The following is a 20,353-nucleotide window of genomic DNA, read 5'->3' on the forward strand; positions in this document are numbered from 1 at the left end:
TGACTACCTGCTCTAGTCTGTTTTCTTGACAAGACTTTCAGAAGTGGCTTGTCCTTACTTTCTTCTTAGGCTAGAAAGGGACTTAAGCCTAAGGCTGAAGTAGAATTTACAGCCTCTCATTTTCTAGTCTGATGATTTAACCACCATAGTATTCTACACTAAACTGGCTCTTTAGGCAACTAAGTCCATTTCTATAAGTAGCCCATCACTGCTACATCGATTTGCATCTTCATAATTTGTTAAATGTTATATCTCAGCTAATTTTGTTAAAACCCATAGTGCAAACAAGTGTTTCCAATCAAGTTATCTCTCATGGTTCTGTTGCTTGGTTCATCTGGGGAGGTGGGAATCAGAAGATAGATGATAGATATAGATCAGGGGTGTCAAACTTGCGGCCTGCATTGCGTAAGGACACGGGGGAGGCCAGGGCCCCCCGTCCATTCTGCCTGCCTGCCGCCTGCCTTAGTTTCTGGTTGAGGGAAGGGAAAAACTATTCCTTTACCCAACCAAGGCGCACAACACGCGTGATGACGTGAGTTTGACACCCCGATATAGATGGTAGATAGATAGATGATAGATAAATAGATGATAGATAGATAATAGAGCTAGATATAGAGTATGTGTATTTATTCTTTCATCAGTTCATTTAATGTTATTCCATTCTTCTTACCTAAGAGACCTAGGTAGCTTGCTTTAAAGATTATTTATGTAATGAACAGCTACTGATACCAAAAGCAAATTAGTAGCAAACTATAGGTTTTTAAATAGCAAAACAAAAACAAACAAAAAAACCCACTGGAAAAAAATCCTGCTCTTCTCTCTCTCCCCCCCTTCTATCTATAATCTATCTATGTATGTCTATGTATGTATGTATGTATGTATGCATGCATGTATGTATGTATGTATGAATCTATCATCTATCTATCTATCTATCTATCTATATCTATCTATCTATCTATCTATCTATCATCATCTATCTAGTACATTTAAAAATGGGATGAAAATTTGAATTGTGCCAAGCATTTTCAAGCAATGCAAGCAGAACATTTTCTTCCAAGATTTTCTGAAGGAATTTTCCTCTATTCTCTAGCACTGCAGAAAATGTAACTGACTTTTTGGCTTCAAGAGCAAAAATGAGTGTCTAGTCTAGGACATGTTTATTCCTAAATGACATGAGGTGGGAGGAGCAGTTGGTTTGGAAGATTCCAGCCGCCCAGATTGTGTGGAGAATTTCTGGCAAGAGATAAGAGCTCATATGTTTGACTGGGAAGCACTGTAAGGCCAGCTGCAGTTCTGTAGACTAGATAATACATTTTGGGGAGGGAGGTAGAAAAGGGACAATGTCTGGTTTAGCCTAGAGACTATGTGAGACTTGCTATAATTGACATCTGTAAAACTTAAAATTTGCTTTAATATCCATTTTGATTGCTTTTTAAAAGATGCATTAAGAGCTTCAAGGTTTCTAGTAGCAATTATTCATTACTGAACAACATGTGTCATTTTTTTTTACTTGATTAGGTAGAATGGAGTTGTTATTTGCATAACATCTTAGTACTAAATGCTGATTTAGCTTCTTAAAAAGAAATTATACTATTTCTTTCTTTTTTGTTTTGTTTCTGGCTATAAGTAGAAAATACTGTCTTTATCAGAAACCGTTTAACCTTACTTATTCCATTTTCTAAAATTCCATTTCGTGATGTCCAATTTTCAAAGACTGCCTGGACACTTTTTTTTGGCAAGGTTTTTCAGGAGTGGTTTGCCATTGTTTCCTTCCTAGGGCTGGAGAGAGAGTGACTGGCCCATGGTCATCCAGCTGGCTTTGTGCCTAAGGCAGGACTAGAACTCACTTTGCCTAGCTTCTAGCCTGACGCCTTAACCACTACACCAAACTGCTCTCGCAATTTATTTCATGATTTATATTAAAGGAATTACATTTTGAGGTCTTTTGTACAACAGGGTTAGATAGGGGGGACTAGTTTCCCCAGATTTGCTAATGAGGCAAATGGATATGGGTGATGTACTCTCTCTGGAATGGAACTGCAAGTCCACTTATTCTCAATACTAATCAGACTGGAATTGCAGTTCAGCTCTATCTCTGCTTCTTTGTTCCGACTCTGGATTGTTGTTCAATTCCATCTTCTGGGTTTCTGGATTCAAAGCTCAGGGGTGGGCTGCTGTGGGTTCTCAGGGGTTTGGGAGATCCTCTAGCTAAGATTCTGCACAGTTTGGAGAAACCCCCAAATCCCACTCCTGGCTGGCCCCACCCATCCCTCCCCTTCCCTCCCAGGAGTCCCCACGTGGCCCATTTTGGAGGCAGGTAAGTGCAGGGTGTGCGCGGAGGCTCAGGAAGGGTGAAAAATGGGCCTCCTGGAAGCTCGGGAAGGCCAGAAACTGGCCTGTTTCCGGCTTCCAGAAAGCCTCCGGAGCCTGGGGAGGCTGTTTTCACCCTCCCGGAGGTTCGAAGAAAGCCTCTGCATCCCAGGGAGGGCAAAAGCTCCTCCCCTGTTGTGGTGCAGGAGGCCGACTAGGCCACGCCCACCCAGCAACTGGGCAGAGAACCCGTTGCAAAAATTTTTGAAGCCCATCCCTGTATATGCTTTGCCTAAGCAGGAGGTCTGACGAAATGGAGTATCACACGGCACCCACCCCACCCCTTCCATTCCTTTGTAATTGCAATAACACTTTAGAGCAGTGGCCCCCAACCTTTTTTGCACCATGACCCGGTACAAAATGTACAAAATGATCCACGGCCCGGTACCGGCATCAGCACGCATGACCAAGGCAAGGCGAGCCGAGTGACTGGCCAGCCAGCCGTCCCCCGCTTCTCCCCGCCACCTTCAACTCCTCCTTTGTACCTTCTCGCGGTTGATGGGCTTCTCGCGGTCGATGCCGACGACCGACAAGCTCACCCGGAAGCACTTTCTCAAGCGCCGTCAAAACAAGATGGCGGCACCCAAGCAAAATAGGTGGCTCGGTACAAAATGATCCATGGACCGGTACCGGTCTGGGGCCCGGTGGTTGGGGACCCCTGCTTTAGAGATCCAGCGTACCCTAGGACTCTGTAGATACTTGGGGCTGGTGAAATTACCATTCTGATTCCTTCTGAGATTCTGACTTCACGTTTTAAACTTTCATCAGTTATTGCTTCATGGGGACATGGCAATTCATACCAGGAAAAAAAAAAAAAGCATGGATTTGGGGCTTAATCCAGAGCTGTAGTTCAGCAACCAGGTTTCTGCTCCAGAATGAAAGAGTCAAAGTAATTGCAAGTCAGATATTAGTATGAAAGAACAAATCAGGAGTCCAGGGATGAAGGAGAAGCAGAAGATCAACCATAATTTGAGGGAGCTCTTCTATAATCCTGTCTTGATGGGACCGCACACTAACTACTGGCAGGATATGTATGTTTGTGCTGTCCTGACTCTTAGTCCCTTGACTGTCAATTTGAATTAGGTTCTACAGGGGATGCAGCACCACCTGGATTAAAAAATGCTTTGTTGAAGCCCTAAACTAGAATCATCCATTTTCAAGAAGAATAATTTCCACCAGGACTAGACTGCTTAGTGCCTTCCACAGGAGCTGACACCACTTCTGGCCCTATTATTTCAAAATTCTTACAGAATGTTTTAGCTATCCAATGTCATCTGTGCCCATTAACATAAAAAGTTCTCTGCTAGTTCCAAAGCTGTGTTCCTTTCTTGGATGACCTTATTCCTTTTTTGTCCCTGCTGCTTCTTAAAGCAGAGAATGTGGTTGAAGGTAAGGTCTGTTTAAGAAAAGAAAAATAACATATGTCCATTTGGAGCTATTTTTAGTTTTGGGTTAGCAAACTGTTGTTAAGGATAAGGAAAGACTGGAGTATGTTTTAAGCCAAGGGTTGAAGTCTGGGCCAATAAATACTAGAAAATAATGCCAAGTTTCCACCTTTCCCATTTCACACAGAATCAATTCTAGCCTAAACTAGATCTTTAAGTTATACTGGATATGTTTTATAAGTCAGTAAAAGAAAATGTCACATTATTTCCAACAATAAAAACAACTCAAACAAATAGCTCTCCAGGATATCAAAGCTAGCCTAGAAGGGAGATGATTCATTCCTTGAAGTTTGAGGTTTCTTAGCTTCTTGCATGGGTTTGATTTCCCATCTATAGTATTATATCTCTATAACTGAAATTGATGGCTTTCTGTTTAGAGCTTCCAGTTTGTTTTTTTTGAAATCATGATATGTGGGACTAAGCAACAGTTTGGCCTACAAGCCCCAATGAGTCCTATTGCCTACAAACTTCTCATTGTCTAAAACAATATCAGAAGTAATAATGAAGGAAACACACCTTGGGTGAGGCATCGAAAATACACGGATCTCCATCCAACATCTAGCTAATGGAGTCCCACTCAAGCAGCAATGAGACTGCCCCTTGGTCTCCCATCCTTGAATGATCTTGAACAAATATAGCAGCTTTACATGCTAAAGGAAGAAAGGCATCAATTCTTTGTTTTGAAGAAACTGTTGACTGGCATTTTGCAATTAGAAGCAAAAAAAAAAAAAAAAAGGGAGCCAGGAAAATGATAGTTAAAAAGTTGTACTTCTCTACAAACTTTCTGAGTTGTTGGATGAGAAATCTTAGAATAAGCATCCTATCTTTATTCTTCCATAAAGGAAGGAAGGATTATCTGACAAACCAATCTATCTTTTGATTATTTAATATTATTTGTGAAAAGTACGTTTTGCCTGATGGGTCCATTATGAAAGCATCCCATTATTACTTTGTTGTAGTAAATCAATGGTGGCTTGTCCTCCTTAAAGGTAAATAACAATGAAACCTGCTGATAGGATTAACAATATCTTGCACCCACAAAGACAGCATATATTTATTTAGTGAGATAAATTAGAATAACAGCTTTGCAGTTCTTCAAGATCATGCAAGAGCTCTCCAGATGACTCCTTTGCTCAAAGAGTATTTTCAACTCACCTAGAATTTCACCTTCCAGCTTTATCTTTTTTTAAAAAATGTAGCCGTTTCAAATATGCAGATGATTTAGAAAACAACACTCTCTTAACCAGGCCAAACCCAATGCAACATTTGCAGAATTTCTCCAATGTAATCTGAAAACTAATTTGGCAAGTGTGTGAAAAAGATGATAGATTTTGTGATAAGCCTGTCCTGTGTCTCATGTTTATTACTGTGCACCATTGAATTGTGCTGTACTCCAGCCATGGATCCTATACTTTGTACCTGAATTAGTAAGAATTGCATTCTTATTGGTGTAAGCTTTGTTCTTATGCAGTTCCTTTTATTTTGCATCAGTTGCTCATTAGAAACAAGTGTACAAAGTAAATTATGAAGCATAATCTTCATGGGGCCTATAATAAAACTGTGTTAAGGATGTGGTTTTTTGGGGAAAAGTTATTCTTGACTTCTGGTGACTTCCTAGACAAGTCCTTGCAATTTTTGGCAACAATTTTCAGAAGTGGTTTGCCACTGCCTCCTTCCTAGGCCTGAGAGTGAATGGCCTAAGGTAACTCAGCTCGCTTTGTGCCCAAGACAGGACATGAACTCAGAGTCTCCTGGTTTCTGGCTTGGTGCCTTAACCACTACACCAAACTGCTTCTCTATCAAAGGTAAATGTCAGGGGTGGGATTCAAATTTTTTAACAACTGGTTCTGTGGGCGTGGCTTAGTTTATGGGCATGGCTGGGTGGTCATGTGACTGGCTGGGTGTGGCCAACTCAATATCATATCGAGGCACGCATCTCCTTGCCTCCCCTCTCATGACTGTGGGGATGCTGCAACAGTCGTAAGTGTGAAAAACGGTCATAAGTCACTTTTTTCAGTGCCATTGTAACTTTGAATGGTCACTCCACACAAGCAAAGTACCAGCAAAAGAGGGAAAAAGAAACTCCAGAGACGTTCCTGAGATAGGATGTCTAGTCCTGCCAAGAATGTAATAAGGGTTAACGGAGAGGAAGTTTCTGTAAGGAACACCAGAATGTTTCCTTCCTGCCTTCCTTACAGGATTAGGCCAGTAATTTCTTCTAACAACCGGTTCTCTGAACTGCTTAGAATGTTAACAACCGGTTCTAGTGAATAGGTGCAAACCTATATGAAAAAGATTGCCTGCAGCTGCTCGGTTTGAGTGGTACTCCAGAGAAGACCACAGAGCATCCAGACCTTTTCCACATCAACCCTTCCTGCCAAAACAGTTGCACAGGTGAAACATGAGTGCGTGTATCTAAAATCAGTCGAGTCTGCAACAATAAAGGTTCTTTATTTTTTTAAAGAATAGCACAACTTTTGCTATGAAATGAAACCTGGATTTGGATTGAAGCAGTTAATATTTGCGTTGTGCATTCCTAACTCTGTCTATTAATCTTGATCCATTAATCTACTTGATTTGTTTGAACTTCAGTGCAGAATTTTATCAGGATAGTGCAGTTTGATGAGCAAACAGGTGATACTGGGCCTTGTTTTTTGACATTTGTATATTTTATGAAATCTCAAAATTCCAAATGACTTTCGGGCTTGAATTCTTCCTTCCATGCTGCTGTTTTTCCTTGCACATAAAGGGAAGTAAATTTGTGCCGTAAAACATGACCTGCCTTTTTTTACAGGTCCCATCTGGTGAATCTAAACCAGGCCTCAAAATAGGTATTAAAAAAAAAAGAGCCTTTCCTAGCCATGCTGTGGCACAACACCTTCAGAAAGGCCAATTTACAGGAAGTCAATTTAGAATCAGAGATTTCTATTGAAAAAGATCATTGTGAATGTTAAGTGTTTTTGGCCCGGGGAGTAAATGAAAGTTGAAACTAAAGTAACACTGCTTACATTTAAAAAGAAGAAGCAGCCATCATTGGTAAAGCAAGGAACGTTTTATATTTAATTTACATTTTGACATTTTTGCACATAAATAACAATGTAAACCAGTACGTAAACATAAGATATTTTGTTGTAGCAAAGTAAAAAGCCTGTTAACTTTGGTCAGAACCTATTCTTAGGAGGGAGGGGAAACACTGATTGTTGCTACATTCAAAGTTTTTAAACAGGGGAGACAATTAGACAAAGAAGCAGTTTTAAAGCTGACGCATATAAATCTTTGTAAAATTCGTATCAAATACAAGAAAGCACTATAGGCAATTAATAAAAGCATGTGTGTGTCCAGTGATCGGAGTAGTGGTACTTTGGTTTATCCAATAGTTAATGTTTAGGAAACAATGCTACATTTGAATTATATTTGTATCACAATTTATGGGAACAGAAATGTTATGAACTGCAACTCTTCCTTCAAAAGGCATATATAAAGTTTTTCTTGGGCTACCTGTAGATTATGGATATGTTTGGTGCTTTATATAAGAAGGCATTAGAATAATGTCATATTTGTAACAGCCTAATTCCTTAAGATTATTATGAGAAATAAAGATATACATACTGCAAGAAAAGTAACACTGCCCTTTTTACTGGTGATCAGGTCACCTTTTAAGACGTAGGAAAAGGGACAGATCTTCCAGAACACTTTAAACAACTCATTCTTCTTAATGTTTTGATCCATATAGCATTCAAAAATGAGTAATAATGGGACCTGTTTGACCTTTAGCAAGCATGTTTAGATTATTATTTTTTTCATCTCCCAAGGCAGACGTTTGCAATGATAATATGAGGAGATGTAAGAGTAAGCCAGTTATTCTTCAGAGAATACTTTGGAGAATTTAAAAAGTACTATGTGGATAAATCTCTTGAAGCAAATAAAAATGTACACAAACATGCCTCATGATGAATAAGATTTATAGTATTATGGCTTTGATGTTAAGAATTTACCCTTTGTGATAGTGAAACAAGCTATTTAAATCAATATTTTATTATAAGGTTTGGCTCACAAAAGTATGTGCTTGTGTGCACACAGAGGATAGTCGCTTAAGTAATTATAAATACAATTATGTGCTATGCCCTATATCATGATATGTTATCTTTGGGTTCAGCAAAACAAAAAGATTTAGAATGTGCATTCCATCTTCTCTACATTTTGGTTTGTTTTCTAGATTAGCAAAGCATTAAGACAGACAGCATTTTCTGCATCACTGGACACACTGGATGAGGTAACTGTTGTTCAGCAACTTTGCAATGCCCTTTTATTTTTTCATTAAATTAACCACAAAATATGCTAATACAAATACTGAGAGAAAACTTGACTCATATGATACAGGGAGGAGAAACAAAACCACCTAGTTAGGTATGCCAAGAAAAGAGTTTACCACCCAATTTCTATCCAAGAAAGGGGATGGAGAATGAAGGGATTAGGGAAAGTTGTCCTATTTCTCCCAGAATCTCAATGGGAGCTTTGGGGTGTAGCCAGCCAACACCTCTGCAATACCCCTCTTTGCAGAGAGAATCTTTGGAGTATCCTAAGTTTTCTACTTACATAAACAATATGCAAGAGAAAGAAAATGTTCTTTTCTAAGAGTACTGCTCACAACCATGAGGTAAAACTAAGAGCTTTGAGGTGAGGACTGTGTTTGATGCATTCTGGCTAATATTTTACCTTTTCACTCATTCTAGACATATCAGTTTCTCCTTCTGCTGTATATATATTTCTATAAACAATTCTATATGTTTATCTATTTTGTTCAGTTATACAGCACTATTACAACCAAATGACTATTAAGGATTTACCTTTGGCAAAACAAAACAATTATGTCTGAAATAGGCATGTTAAAACATTTTAACCCTTGCAGCCTAGTCAATCATGGGTTTTGCTATTATTTTGCAGTTATTAAACAGATGTACAGGAATCAACTCTATGGAGAACAGCCACAGGACAAACACAAAAATGAAAAGCACACATATTCCATTTACAATGAATGTTCTTGTCATTGTAAATATCCTAGCTATTGCTTTTTGAATGGTAAATTGCATAATAAATTATGAGTACTATTATTACAAAAAGATTGTGGATATTAGGCAGTCTTTTTGGGAAGCAGGAGAGGCAATGAACAGTCTTGGCCTCTTTTTATGCCCTGAGAATGCAACATAGAAATTCCTTCTTTCAACTGGAGAAGCTACTGTAAGCTGAGGTTGTTTTGCAGCGTTGATACAATACACTGTACAAGCAATTGCTACAGGCACCCTGACTTGCCAGGTCATAAATTAAAATACAAACAAACATCACTCCTTTGCCACACATACTAAACCACACACATATACTCTCTCATACAATGCACACGTACATCCCACAGCACTTAAGGGTCCATTGGTTCATCTGTCTCTTGCTTGACCTTGATAGGTACCTGAGGTAGTGGATGAGCATGAGGCAACTTCACAACCGATACATCTGAGGCTTCGTAAAGGTTACACCCAGAGGAGACCAGCCCGTTCCCCAGGTTTCTCTGTAATGATGCTTTAAGCGTGGCTCCTTCTATCTCGCTTCTAAGCACAGCGAGTATTTCTTTCCCTACCACCGATGCTACATCAACACTGTCCTCAACTTCATCCAACCTGTCCGCATTGTCACTAATGTCAAATTTCTCAATCTCTTCATTGATCCGGTTAAGGTCCTCTGTAGAAAGGTTGTGAGCAGGAATTACAGGGCAGTTTCCTTTCAGGTGGACCTTGAGGCTACAAAGGTGGATGTAACTTTTATGACAGTGGATACACTTGTGTGGGCGCTCTCTGGTGTGGAGTCGTTTGTGTAGCTTTAGGTGCACAAACTGGGTGAATTTAGCAGTGCACAGCTTACACTGATAAGGTTTTTCTCCTGAATGCAGCCGCAGATGGGTCTTCAGGTTGCTTGTGCTACTGAATCGTTTATGGCAGACCTAAAATTGAGAGGAAGTAAATGGGAGTTATGTCTACTTTAACATAAAAGCATAAACAAATAAATTCCAACCTCTTGAATCCCACATTTTCCTATCTAGGATGAATCTTGTGTAATCACTTTTTGCAAAATCATGTCTCCATTCTACTAGTAAGGATCTGTTCCCTCCAAAGCATGAAACCAGAACCAATATATACTTGATTTGAAACTGGTGCAAAAGAAATCCTGACTATTTTTTAGAAGTGAAAAGCAGTTTTCCTTTTTCACTGGGCTGGATGGGTAGAACAGGCTGATATCAAATAATGTTTTGGTTGTGTTTTCAGTGGATCCAACACAGGGTTGGATGGGAGGCTACCAGCACATTGCAGTGTTTTAAGCTAGATTAGGAAGTTGAAAAAAGAAAATATTTCTGTACTATTGCAAAGCAAATCTGCACTGCCCCACTCTCAAGTCATATATACATTCATCAAGTAGCCAACAGTCTAATGTGACTCAAGGATATCTTTACTTTGATTACATCTTTTGCTAAAGTCATTCCTTGCAAACTCTACACACCTGACACTCATGAGGCTTCTCTCCTGTGTGTACCAGATAGTGCTTCTGGAGGTGAGCCAACTGAGTGAATCCTTTATTGCAAGTAGTACATTTGAATGGTCTTTCTCCACTATGTACTCGAAGATGAACCTTTCAAGAAACAGAATGCTTAGTGAAGTCTCAAGAAACCATTAACATGTTCAGAATGATTTTCTTATTGAATTAATATTATTGTTTAGCTATTACATTTTCTATAAGCATTATTTATGAAAAGGGAAGAAAATAGAAACAGTTTTGTGCATTGCTATTTAAATACTGCTGCTACCCAAGATCTACAACTTAGCAATATTTTAATATGTACTTAGCAATATTTAAAGAGAGAAAACCACTTGTGGAAATTACTAATGTGACAGAAGCTTCAGAAATCAAGGAATTAATCTCTTTTATCTATATACTATTTTGACAGGGTTGATCCATGGCTGAATTGTTCCTTTCCAGATTGACATTAAATATTGTTGGGTAAGAAAAGAATATGGAACAATGATGGCTAAGAACTTATTGCCTCAAATATTACAAAGAAAAAAAAATGACTGGACTGCAGAGATCAGGAATTATATATCTGTTGAGAAATTCAGATATCACCTCAGTGCAACTAAACTCTAGGCCAGGGGTCTTCAAACTTGACAGCTTTAAGACTTGTGGACTTCAACTCTCAGAATTCCTCCTTTAGTCATGTTAGCTCAGGAATTCTGGGAGTTGAAGGAATTCTGGGAGTTGAAAAAAAAAAATGACTGGACTGCAGAGATCAGGAATTATATATCTGTTGAGAAATTCAGATATCACCTCAGTGCAACTAAACTCTAGGCCAGGGGTCTTCAAACTTGACAGCTTTAAGACTTGTGGACTTCAACTCTCAAAATTCCTCCTTTAGTCATGTTAGCTCAGGAATTCTGGGAGTTGAAGGAATTCTGGGAGTTGAAAAAAAAATGACTGGACTGCAGAGATCAGGAATTATATATCTGTTGAGAAATTCAGATATCACCTCAGTGCAACTAAACTCTAGGCCAGGGGTCTTCAAACTTGACAGCTTTAAGACTTGTGGACTTCAACTCTCAAAATTCCTCCTTTAGTCATGTTAGCTCAGGAATTCTGGGAGTTGAAGGAATTCTGGGAGTTGAAAAAAAAAATGACTGGACTGCAGAGATCAGGAATTATATATCTGTTGAGAAATTCAGATATCACCTCAGTGCAACTAAACTCTAGGCCAGGGGTCTTCAAACTTGACAGCTTTAAGACTTGTGGACTTCAACTCTCAAAATTCCTCCTTTAGTCATGTTAGCTCAGGAATTCTGGGAGTTGAAGGAATTCTGGGAGTTGAAAAAAAAATGACTGGACTGCAGAGATCAGGAATTATATATCTGTTGAGAAATTCAGATATCACCTCAGTGCAACTAAACTCTAGGCCAGGGGTCTTCAAACTTGACAGCTTTAAGACTTGTGGACTTCAACTCTCAGAATTCCTCCTTTAGTCATGTTAGCTCAGGAATTCTGGGAGTTGAAGGAATTCTGGGAGTTGAAAAAAATGACTGGACTGCAGAGATCAGGAATTATATATCTGTTGAGAAATTCAGATATCACCTCAGTGCAACTAAACTCTAGGCCAGGGGTCTTCAAACTTGACAGCTTTAAGACTTGTGGACTTCAACTCTCAGAATTCCTCCTTTAGTCATGTTAGCTCAGGAATTCTGGGAGTTGAAGTCACAAGTCTTAAAGCTGCCAAGTTTGAAGAATCTTGCTTTAGGCAAATGGTGGCAGCCCAGCATTTGATGAAATGTCAGCTTCCTCCTGCAATGACTCCTAGTACAATTCATTCTCCTTTTTAGTCTTTCTTAGACTTTTCTTATTAGGTGCCACTACTTTTTACATGGCTCATCATCATCTCTCCCCACATCCAATACTTTATATATTAGATGCACTCACTTTCTTAGTTCAGTTATCAAAACTTCACAGAGCAGGAATCCCTCAGAATTAAAGTGACCAAGTCAAATCCACTTTGCATTATAGTCACTTTAATGAATCAATTAAGAAATGATTACTGCACAACTGCTAATCTTTAAAATGAATTTCAAATATTTAAAAATGTAAAACCACAGGCATAAATTTAATATCAGCACATATGTATGGACTAATTTTTTTTTTTTTGGAGGGGGGGAGATACTCTTTAGCATATCAATTTCTTTTAGGCCTTCCCAAAAAGTCATTTTTGAGGAAATGGTAGTCAGAGAAATCTGCCTAGCCATTATGTCTCTCTTTAAAAGCTTACCTTCAGATTGGAGAGCTGGCCAAAGGTTTTGGAGCAGACATTGCATTCATACTTTATTTTGCCATTCTGTTTTTTCAAGGGATAGGGAAGTGTTTTATAACCAGTCATATTCCTCTTGTTCTTGATGAGATTTATGGCTTCTTCACTGCTAGTGGCAGCTAATACTGCCGAGGTAGGTTTTGCTTGCATGATGTGTTCAGAAGTGGCTGCAGTGCCTGCAGTGGGCGACCCACTTGTGGGGCTACATGGCTTGTCTTTCATGCTGGCAGCAGCTCCTGTGATGGAGAAGGCACTGTTGTGTGCAGGAATCAGAAGGTCCCTTGGATGATCCGGCTGCAAGAAGTGACGGCTCCCATCTGATGGCAAGGAACTTGGAAGGGTAGATGAGTTCAGGATATGAGGGGAAAGGTTTCCACCGCTGAAGAAGCTGCTGTACAAAGGATACATCCTTGGGAAGAGATTGAAATTGTTGATGCTCATGCCATATGGTGGTAATAGGAATTTGGGATAGGGAAAGGTTTGTGAAAGATGGCTTGAGGGGGCATATCCAGAATATGACCCTAATCCTTCTGTGTTATACAGTCCATTCAAGTAAGAATAAGGCTCCCTGTGCTCTTGAGTCACAGAAGCTAAGGGTGAAATTGTAACTCCTGGACTGCTGTGAGGGCTTGAACTTTTTAAACTTTGGTCTGGGCTACTTCTTGCTGAAGGACTTGGGGTAGTAGAAGGCTGGATAGGTGAGTGAGCAAGGTAACTAGGCCTATCAATCCCATAAGCCAGGGAAACCTTCAGGTAATCTTCTGGAATGTGAGGTCTGATGGGATAGACAGCTCGAGGATAGAAAGGCCTCCTTTCAGGACTACAATTTTTCCTTAAGACCTCTAAGTCTTTTTCTTGAGTATGTGGAATAACATGGCTACAGCACAAATCCCTTCCTCTAGGATGATTGGAGTCAGTTTTTAGGATTTCCTTCACACTATGTTCTCTTCTCGGAAGATTTTTCTGAAAAAGTTCATCTTTGTCACAGGTTTGTTGCTTTGGCCTATTGTGGCTTTGGGCTGAAATACAAGAACAAAACATAAGCAATGAGTGTGGGGTGTCTGGTCTGAACTTGCTTATTTTCTTGCAATGAGTATTTCAAGACATTTGCAGGCATTGGATGGATTCATTTTGCAGTCTTATCAAAGTGAGGACAGATAACCCTTGTCAATCGTACATTTTTTGAAAACACTTTGAGCATTAACTTCTATCTTAAAAAAAGAATTAGTCTTGGGCTTTTAAAAATGAATACTACTAGGTTCAACTCAAAGAAATAAAACCACTAACTACTTATATTAAATTGTAGAAAATCTGTCAGTACTTTCCATATTACATTTGTTCTCAAGCTCATGCCATCTTTCTTGAATATGGAGCTTAAATGCTTTATTAAAGAAATCCGGTATCCTTTAAAAATGATTCAAATAACATTTAAAAGCAAATTTTCAAAAATTCTTTTGAAAACAGCATGAGCCTCTGGTTCTACATAGCTTTATTCTAATTTTTGATCATCATTCAGACAGTCCAATTGCATGTCAAAATGTAGGAAGGAAGCATTTTTCTCTGTCCCAATATTATAACTTTCAGGAAATGGCATGAAAGTTCTTTGTACAAAGGAAACATTTTCTTTTGGAACTAATTATGTACCATCAAGTCAGGGTTGGTTTTTACCAATTGCATCAATAATTTTTCTGTGTGATTCTTTTGAGTGGGGATATTATAATTTTTTGGCAATGTGCTACTCTCCTAGAGGTCCTGAAGCTTTTTCAGCATCCCAGTTACAACACTTGATTATAAAAGGAACATAATTTTCAATAAATTCATCAAAAGAAAATAGCAATTCTCTTTTGTCTCTCCAGTTAGGGTTTGCACAGCAAGACAACAACCCTACTTTTAACATCCCTCTATTTTAACTGTGGCTTCAGAAGATATGAGTACACACATGTCGTGTCAGGTAGCTACATCATTTTTTCCTACCACACATATATTGCTGAAACACTGAGGGATGTGATGACTGGCCCCAGCTCTCTGAAGTGTTTCTGTGGTGTGTATGTGGTGAGCAAAGAAGACATGTAGGCCTCTTCATATTCACCATTTTTTAAACACACACCTGCTTTTGCTATGATGTGTGAAGTGGTTTCTAGTTTTAAGCTTTAAGAAAAGACACACCGAGGGTGTGATATTGTAATTAAAACTAAAAATAAAAGCCTTTTCAATTAGCACAAATTTTTCCCAAACTTTATTAAAATTTCAAAAAGGTATAAAGTACAAAGTAGCAAAGAAAAGAAAGAGTTAAAAAGAAAGGAAAGGAGTAAGAAAAAAGCAAGTTTGGGAGTTGCAAACAAAAGGGGAAAAACTATTTAAAAAGTTAATTTATTTGATACAGATAAAAATGTAAAAATCAATTATCCTTTCAATAGAGTAAACCATAACAAAAGGTACTTTTGTCATCATAGACAAATCTAATCATCAAAGCCCAAGGTTAAAATTTCAATTCTTTCAGTTTCAAACGAAATATTCAAGAATGGTTTCCAAGTAGAAAGTCTTTTCTTTAATCAAAGCAGTCAACTTCGCTATCTCTGCCAACTCTACATTAATTTCATAATCCATTCTTCCCTCGTAGCTGGCTAAATGTGAGTTCTTCCATCTTTGGGCATATATAAGTCTTGCTGCTATGGCCACAGATAAAAACAAAGTTCCATTAAAAAAATGTTTCTCCATCAAACCCAGGAGAAACACGCCTAGCTTCAATAGTACATTCAAATTAAGAATTCTCTGAATGTCTTTGGATCCAAAATAGATGTTTCATTTATACATTTTCTGGTTTTTGTTCCAAAGGTTGTTTTCCTTAGAAGTGTCTCAACACAGGAAGTGGTATGGTGTTTTATTATGGAAGAACCTGTACCACTGCGTTGTGTCTTACAACAATATATAAGGGAGTATTTTTATTTATTTATTTATTTATTTTCTCACCTTTTATATAAGAGCTCAAAGTATCATATAGGCTCCTTCCTCCTATTTTTTCCCCTCAACAGCAATGCTGTGAGCTATGTTAGGCTGGAAGAGAAAGTGACATGCCCGAAGTCTTCTAGTGACCTTCCATGGCTGAGGATAGAGAAGAATCTGAGTCTCTTTATTCCTAGCTTATTACCTCAATTACTTTACCATGCTAATTGTTGGAACTGAAACTGAAGAAACCTACTCAATGATTGGCATCCCTTTTCTGTTGTCCTTTACATAATCCCTAAGGCTGCTATACTGGACTCATGTAAGTCTCCCTGGGCAGCTACTTATACATGGTAGCTTTCTATAACTGCTGAAGAAGAAATTTAGGGTTCTTTTTTTATCTTGAATGTTTAATTATAGACTGTTTTTGAATGTATCACACATAAGAATTCTAAAGGAATGTGCCATATTTTCCAGTTCTGTAAGGATTTGGGATTGGCTGCCAGGCATGTATTTCTTGGCATATGCAGCTAACTTCTTAGTAATTTGTAAACTAGCTTCTACCTCTTCTGAACTTGAATTCTCCTATCCATTGGCCATGTTGGTAGAGGCTGGCAGGAAACTGGAATTCCTAATATCTTCAAGTCATGAAGCTTCCCTTTCTGCATTAGTCCGTTTCCCTAGAGCAGGGGTATCAAACATGCAGTCTGTGGGCCGGATGCATCATGTGCTGGCCCCGCCTCCACCCAGTTTAGCGAAGTGGGAGAAAAAGTCCTGATACATCATGTGACGCCACGAATTTGACACCTTTGCCCAGAGGCTCCCTTTTTTTCATAGTTTCTTTCAATTGATTGGTTCTTCATTCAAAACAAAAAACTAGGAGTGACCAAATACATGGGAGAAAATAAAATAAAATAGAGAATAACTAAAGATTACTTTATTCTACTCTTTTATTATTTTTGTAAATCCAGTATTCATGGCAAGGGAAAAGATAATGTTATTGGATAAATCATAGGAAACTGAGGAAAACATTACAGACCTCAAACTGGCCTAGTCTGCGTACTTTTTAGAAACTGAAATATAGGAGTTTGCTTTATAGATTCCATGTAGAAAAGACTACATACTCTATTTGGCCTCATATGGATTTTTATCTCTGAACATATCTTACAACTCATACAACTTATTTGATCTTCTTTTGATGGTGAGTAGATTGGGAAATGAGATTATATGCCAGTTCTGATTTTTGTTGAGGGAAATAAGTCTAAAATTCATTCAAGCACCTCCTTGCATATAAACTCTAATGCAGGGTATTAGAAATACAGAAACTATATTAAAATCATTATATACGTGAATGGCATTTTCTTGGGAAAAAATGTACTAAGTAAATTCAACCTATATTTCCATTAGAAATCAAAGACAATTTCTTGTACTAACTCTACATATATATAGATATAAATGACTAATAGTATGACAACAATTGGTACCGGTGTAGCCATGCATTGGTCAGTAAAAAAAGAAATACAAATAAAGAGTGAATTATGTTTTACTCAAACCTAGTTGCAAAAACCCTTTCATTTGTAATTCTATTAGCAGCCTGAGACATTTTAATTCTTTCCCCTGAGACCTCAAAAAATAGCTGTGGGTGTATAGTGTCATTTCCAGAGTAAATGCTGATCAACATTTTAAATGATTAATTTTAATCATGCTGATTCATATTTTTGTTCTAAATAAAATAGCTGTTTTGCCAGAAGAGAACCTCAGAGTTCTACTTTTTCCCCAACAGATGCTAGAATGAAGGCTATTATTTAAAATTTCATTAGATCAAATGTTGTTCCTAAATGTGTCACATATTATTGAGAAGATTAATATTAGGCCATCAGAATAAAAAACTTTTCTGCTGTTCCTTTCCAGAAAGTGACAGATTCAAATAGGTTGGTCCTCCAAAAGTTTCGGCAGAATCTCATCTGCCATCATCAGGCTTCTGTATTGATGAGAAATGCAGTAAAAAAGCTGGAACACACTTCCTCACTAGTCCAACACATGAAAGCCACAGGTCATAGCATCAACTTCAATGGCACCAAAACCCTAGCCACTATAGAAAACCCCAGCCACAGAATTATCAGAGAAGCCATAGAGATTGAAAAAAGACCTGAAAGCATGAATAGAAGAGATGATTCCAGCAGACTGTCAATTATTTGGAAGCCTGCACTCACAAACAAACAAATCTCCACACCACTAGCCAGGCAAACACCTGGGCACAAACAGATCCCCCCTGATACCTCCAGCTCAAACACACCCCAACCAGGCACCCAGATGAAACCCAGCTTCCTAACTAATGATAGCCGTCCATTTACTCGGAGCCAAGCTGCACTAAAAGCCTCCAATACAGGAACACAATGTTGCCAGCCAATCAAGACACACACAAAAAAGCCACAAAACAGACAGAAGATATTAGAAACACCAATCAAGCAGAACTCCAAGACCAATAAACACAGACCAAGACTCCCAACCAATCAGGATGAAGAAAAAACCATTCTGGCACAGCAGTAGGCTAGCCCCAAATTTAAAACTGAAACAACTGTAAACGTCTGACTCACAGACGAACACAATACAGAAGCCTGATGATGGCAGATGAGATTCTGCCGAAATGTTGCTACAACTTTAAAAGAACAACTATAATGACGTGGGAAAATACCCGAACAAAGCTGAATAACATATACATATATACATACATACATACATACATACATACATACATACATTCATATTCCCTTTTAAAATCAGTTAATTAAATAAATTAATTATATGTTATATAATGAAATGTGCTTTTTTTTATTCCGAATGTACCGCTAATCAATTTTATCCATTACACTTTAGATTTTAAGCCACAGAATTTAGCGTGTTAACATGCTTACTATTATACATCTTTGTAATATTTCATCTGCTCAAACCTTAGCTGATTCCTCAAAACCTAAGCACACCTTGGCAAATCATCTCATAACTTCAGGGATATAAGAAGTCAAAAGAAAAAAAAATGATATCCCATAAGACAACAAAGAAAACTGCATCTGTGTTATCACCAAGAAAACCTACATGTATCTCTTTACTTAGGTGATTATTTTCCTAAATGTCATGTCACTTTAATTTTTTCTCAAAATTAAGATGAAGCAAACTCCTAATCATTTTCTCTACTCATTTGTGGAATACATAACAAGCTCAACCATGCATCTTATTTTTTAATACAGCAGCCAGAAATCCAGTGTTTCTGACATAAAAACTTTATATAAAAGGCATTATAAATACAAGGCTTCTAATTGCAAGTAACTGAAGAAGCAAGTAACCTGGGGTTTTCAACATGAATTTCAGTTATTTTGAGACACAATTAAGAGGACTATGTAACATGTCAAGCTAAATCAATTAAAATATTTAGCTCACTTTTATGGATAGCTATATATACATTTATCAACTGATTTTTTAAAAGTAAAATGATTCACATCAACTCAACCTTTTGCTTTGAATCTCAGACTCAAAAATCAGAGTGTGACTGATTCACATCCTCTAGCATTTAAAATTGACTTATTGCATGTGCAGGCCCTGCTATATTATGCATTCCTATGATACTTTATTGTATTTGTAATAACTTAAATCAATATCATGGACAATTATGTGATTCTTACATTTTCATAACTTCAAACAATAAATAGTATATGATGAACAGAAGTATTTTTATCTGAATGCTCAGGAAGCCCCTTTTCGGCACAAATTGATATAAAACAAAAAATAGACATAGTTTTAGAATATACTTATAATAAATCAGAATCTATTTATGTTCCTAGGATACAGTCGCTCAGAAATGGAGAGTTACAGGAGAAATAATATAACAAGAGAAAATGAAGATATGAAAACGTAAGGTTGGGGATGGATTTTAATTAGACAGGATTTCAAATTTAGGTTTTATCAAAAGGTTCATACTACTTGACGTTATCATGGTAGACAATTTTATACAGAGCTAGATGCAAATGTACCTGACTTAAAGATACACTAATTACCCTATTTGAAAATAGATGCTATCTGGATACGCAGCCTATTTTACTGCTTTTAAGTAAGGATGCTCTTTTATATGACAGTATGTATGCATGTGTGTATTCTATTTCTATGGATCTCCGCTCAAATATAACCCTGGGCAGTTTACAATAATTAAAATCAATATAACAAGTTAAAAGTTCTTTACTTCATTAGTTCATATAGCTTCTACACTGGAGGCAGGACATGTGTGGAGCAGAGGTGATAAGCAACATGATTCAGGAAGAGGCTACTTCTATCTATATCATCTTTCATGCATATTTTAAAATTTCCAAGAATAATGTTTTCCAATCTCAATTAGCAATTTTTTAGGTTGTTGGAGCAACATTATACAGCTTCATTTATTTACTATACTACATTAAGAAAAAAAGAATTGGGACCAACTTCCTAAGTAAGCAAATATTTTCTTTTTTCTTGAAGTGAGTTCCACTGCAGTCTTCTAGGATTATTTTTTTATTTCCTAGTTTATTCTATAGTCCTGGTATCTCCTTGTATAGGAAGTCCTCGCTTAGAGACTACAGTTGGAACTGGCAAATTGGTTGTTAAGTGATGTGGTTGCTAAATAGTGGAAGTAAAAGTATTTTCACTGAACCAGCACTGAAACCAAATTCTACCTGCATAGTTTGAA

At 37.7% G+C, this 20,353-nt stretch overlaps 1 protein-coding gene across 3 annotated transcripts in view; it reads right to left on the bottom strand.

The window, feature by feature from the left end:
- Positions 1-6,848: 6,848 nt before the first annotated feature.
- PRDM1 (PR/SET domain 1) overlaps positions 6,849-20,353 on the bottom strand; it is a 108,964-nt gene continuing 95,459 nt past the window's right edge. For all 3 annotated transcript variants that reach the window (XM_087942784.1, XM_026666618.2, XM_087942775.1), the window contains 3 exons: positions 12,661-13,718; positions 10,359-10,487; positions 6,849-9,804 (listed from right to left, as the gene is read on the bottom strand). In XM_087942784.1, the coding sequence (XP_087798910.1) occupies positions 9,229-9,804; positions 10,359-10,487; positions 12,661-13,718 (1,763 nt within the window). In that variant the 3' untranslated portion in view covers positions 6,849-9,228. The remainder of the gene's footprint in view (positions 9,805-10,358; positions 10,488-12,660; positions 13,719-20,353) is intronic.

The sequence above is a fragment of the Notechis scutatus genome, chromosome 1 (assembly GCF_049901735.1).
Source record: "Notechis scutatus isolate UNSWTSFEM ecotype Mainland chromosome 1, rNotScu1.2, whole genome shotgun sequence".
In the NCBI taxonomy this organism is placed as follows: domain Eukaryota; kingdom Metazoa; phylum Chordata; class Lepidosauria; order Squamata; family Elapidae; genus Notechis; species Notechis scutatus.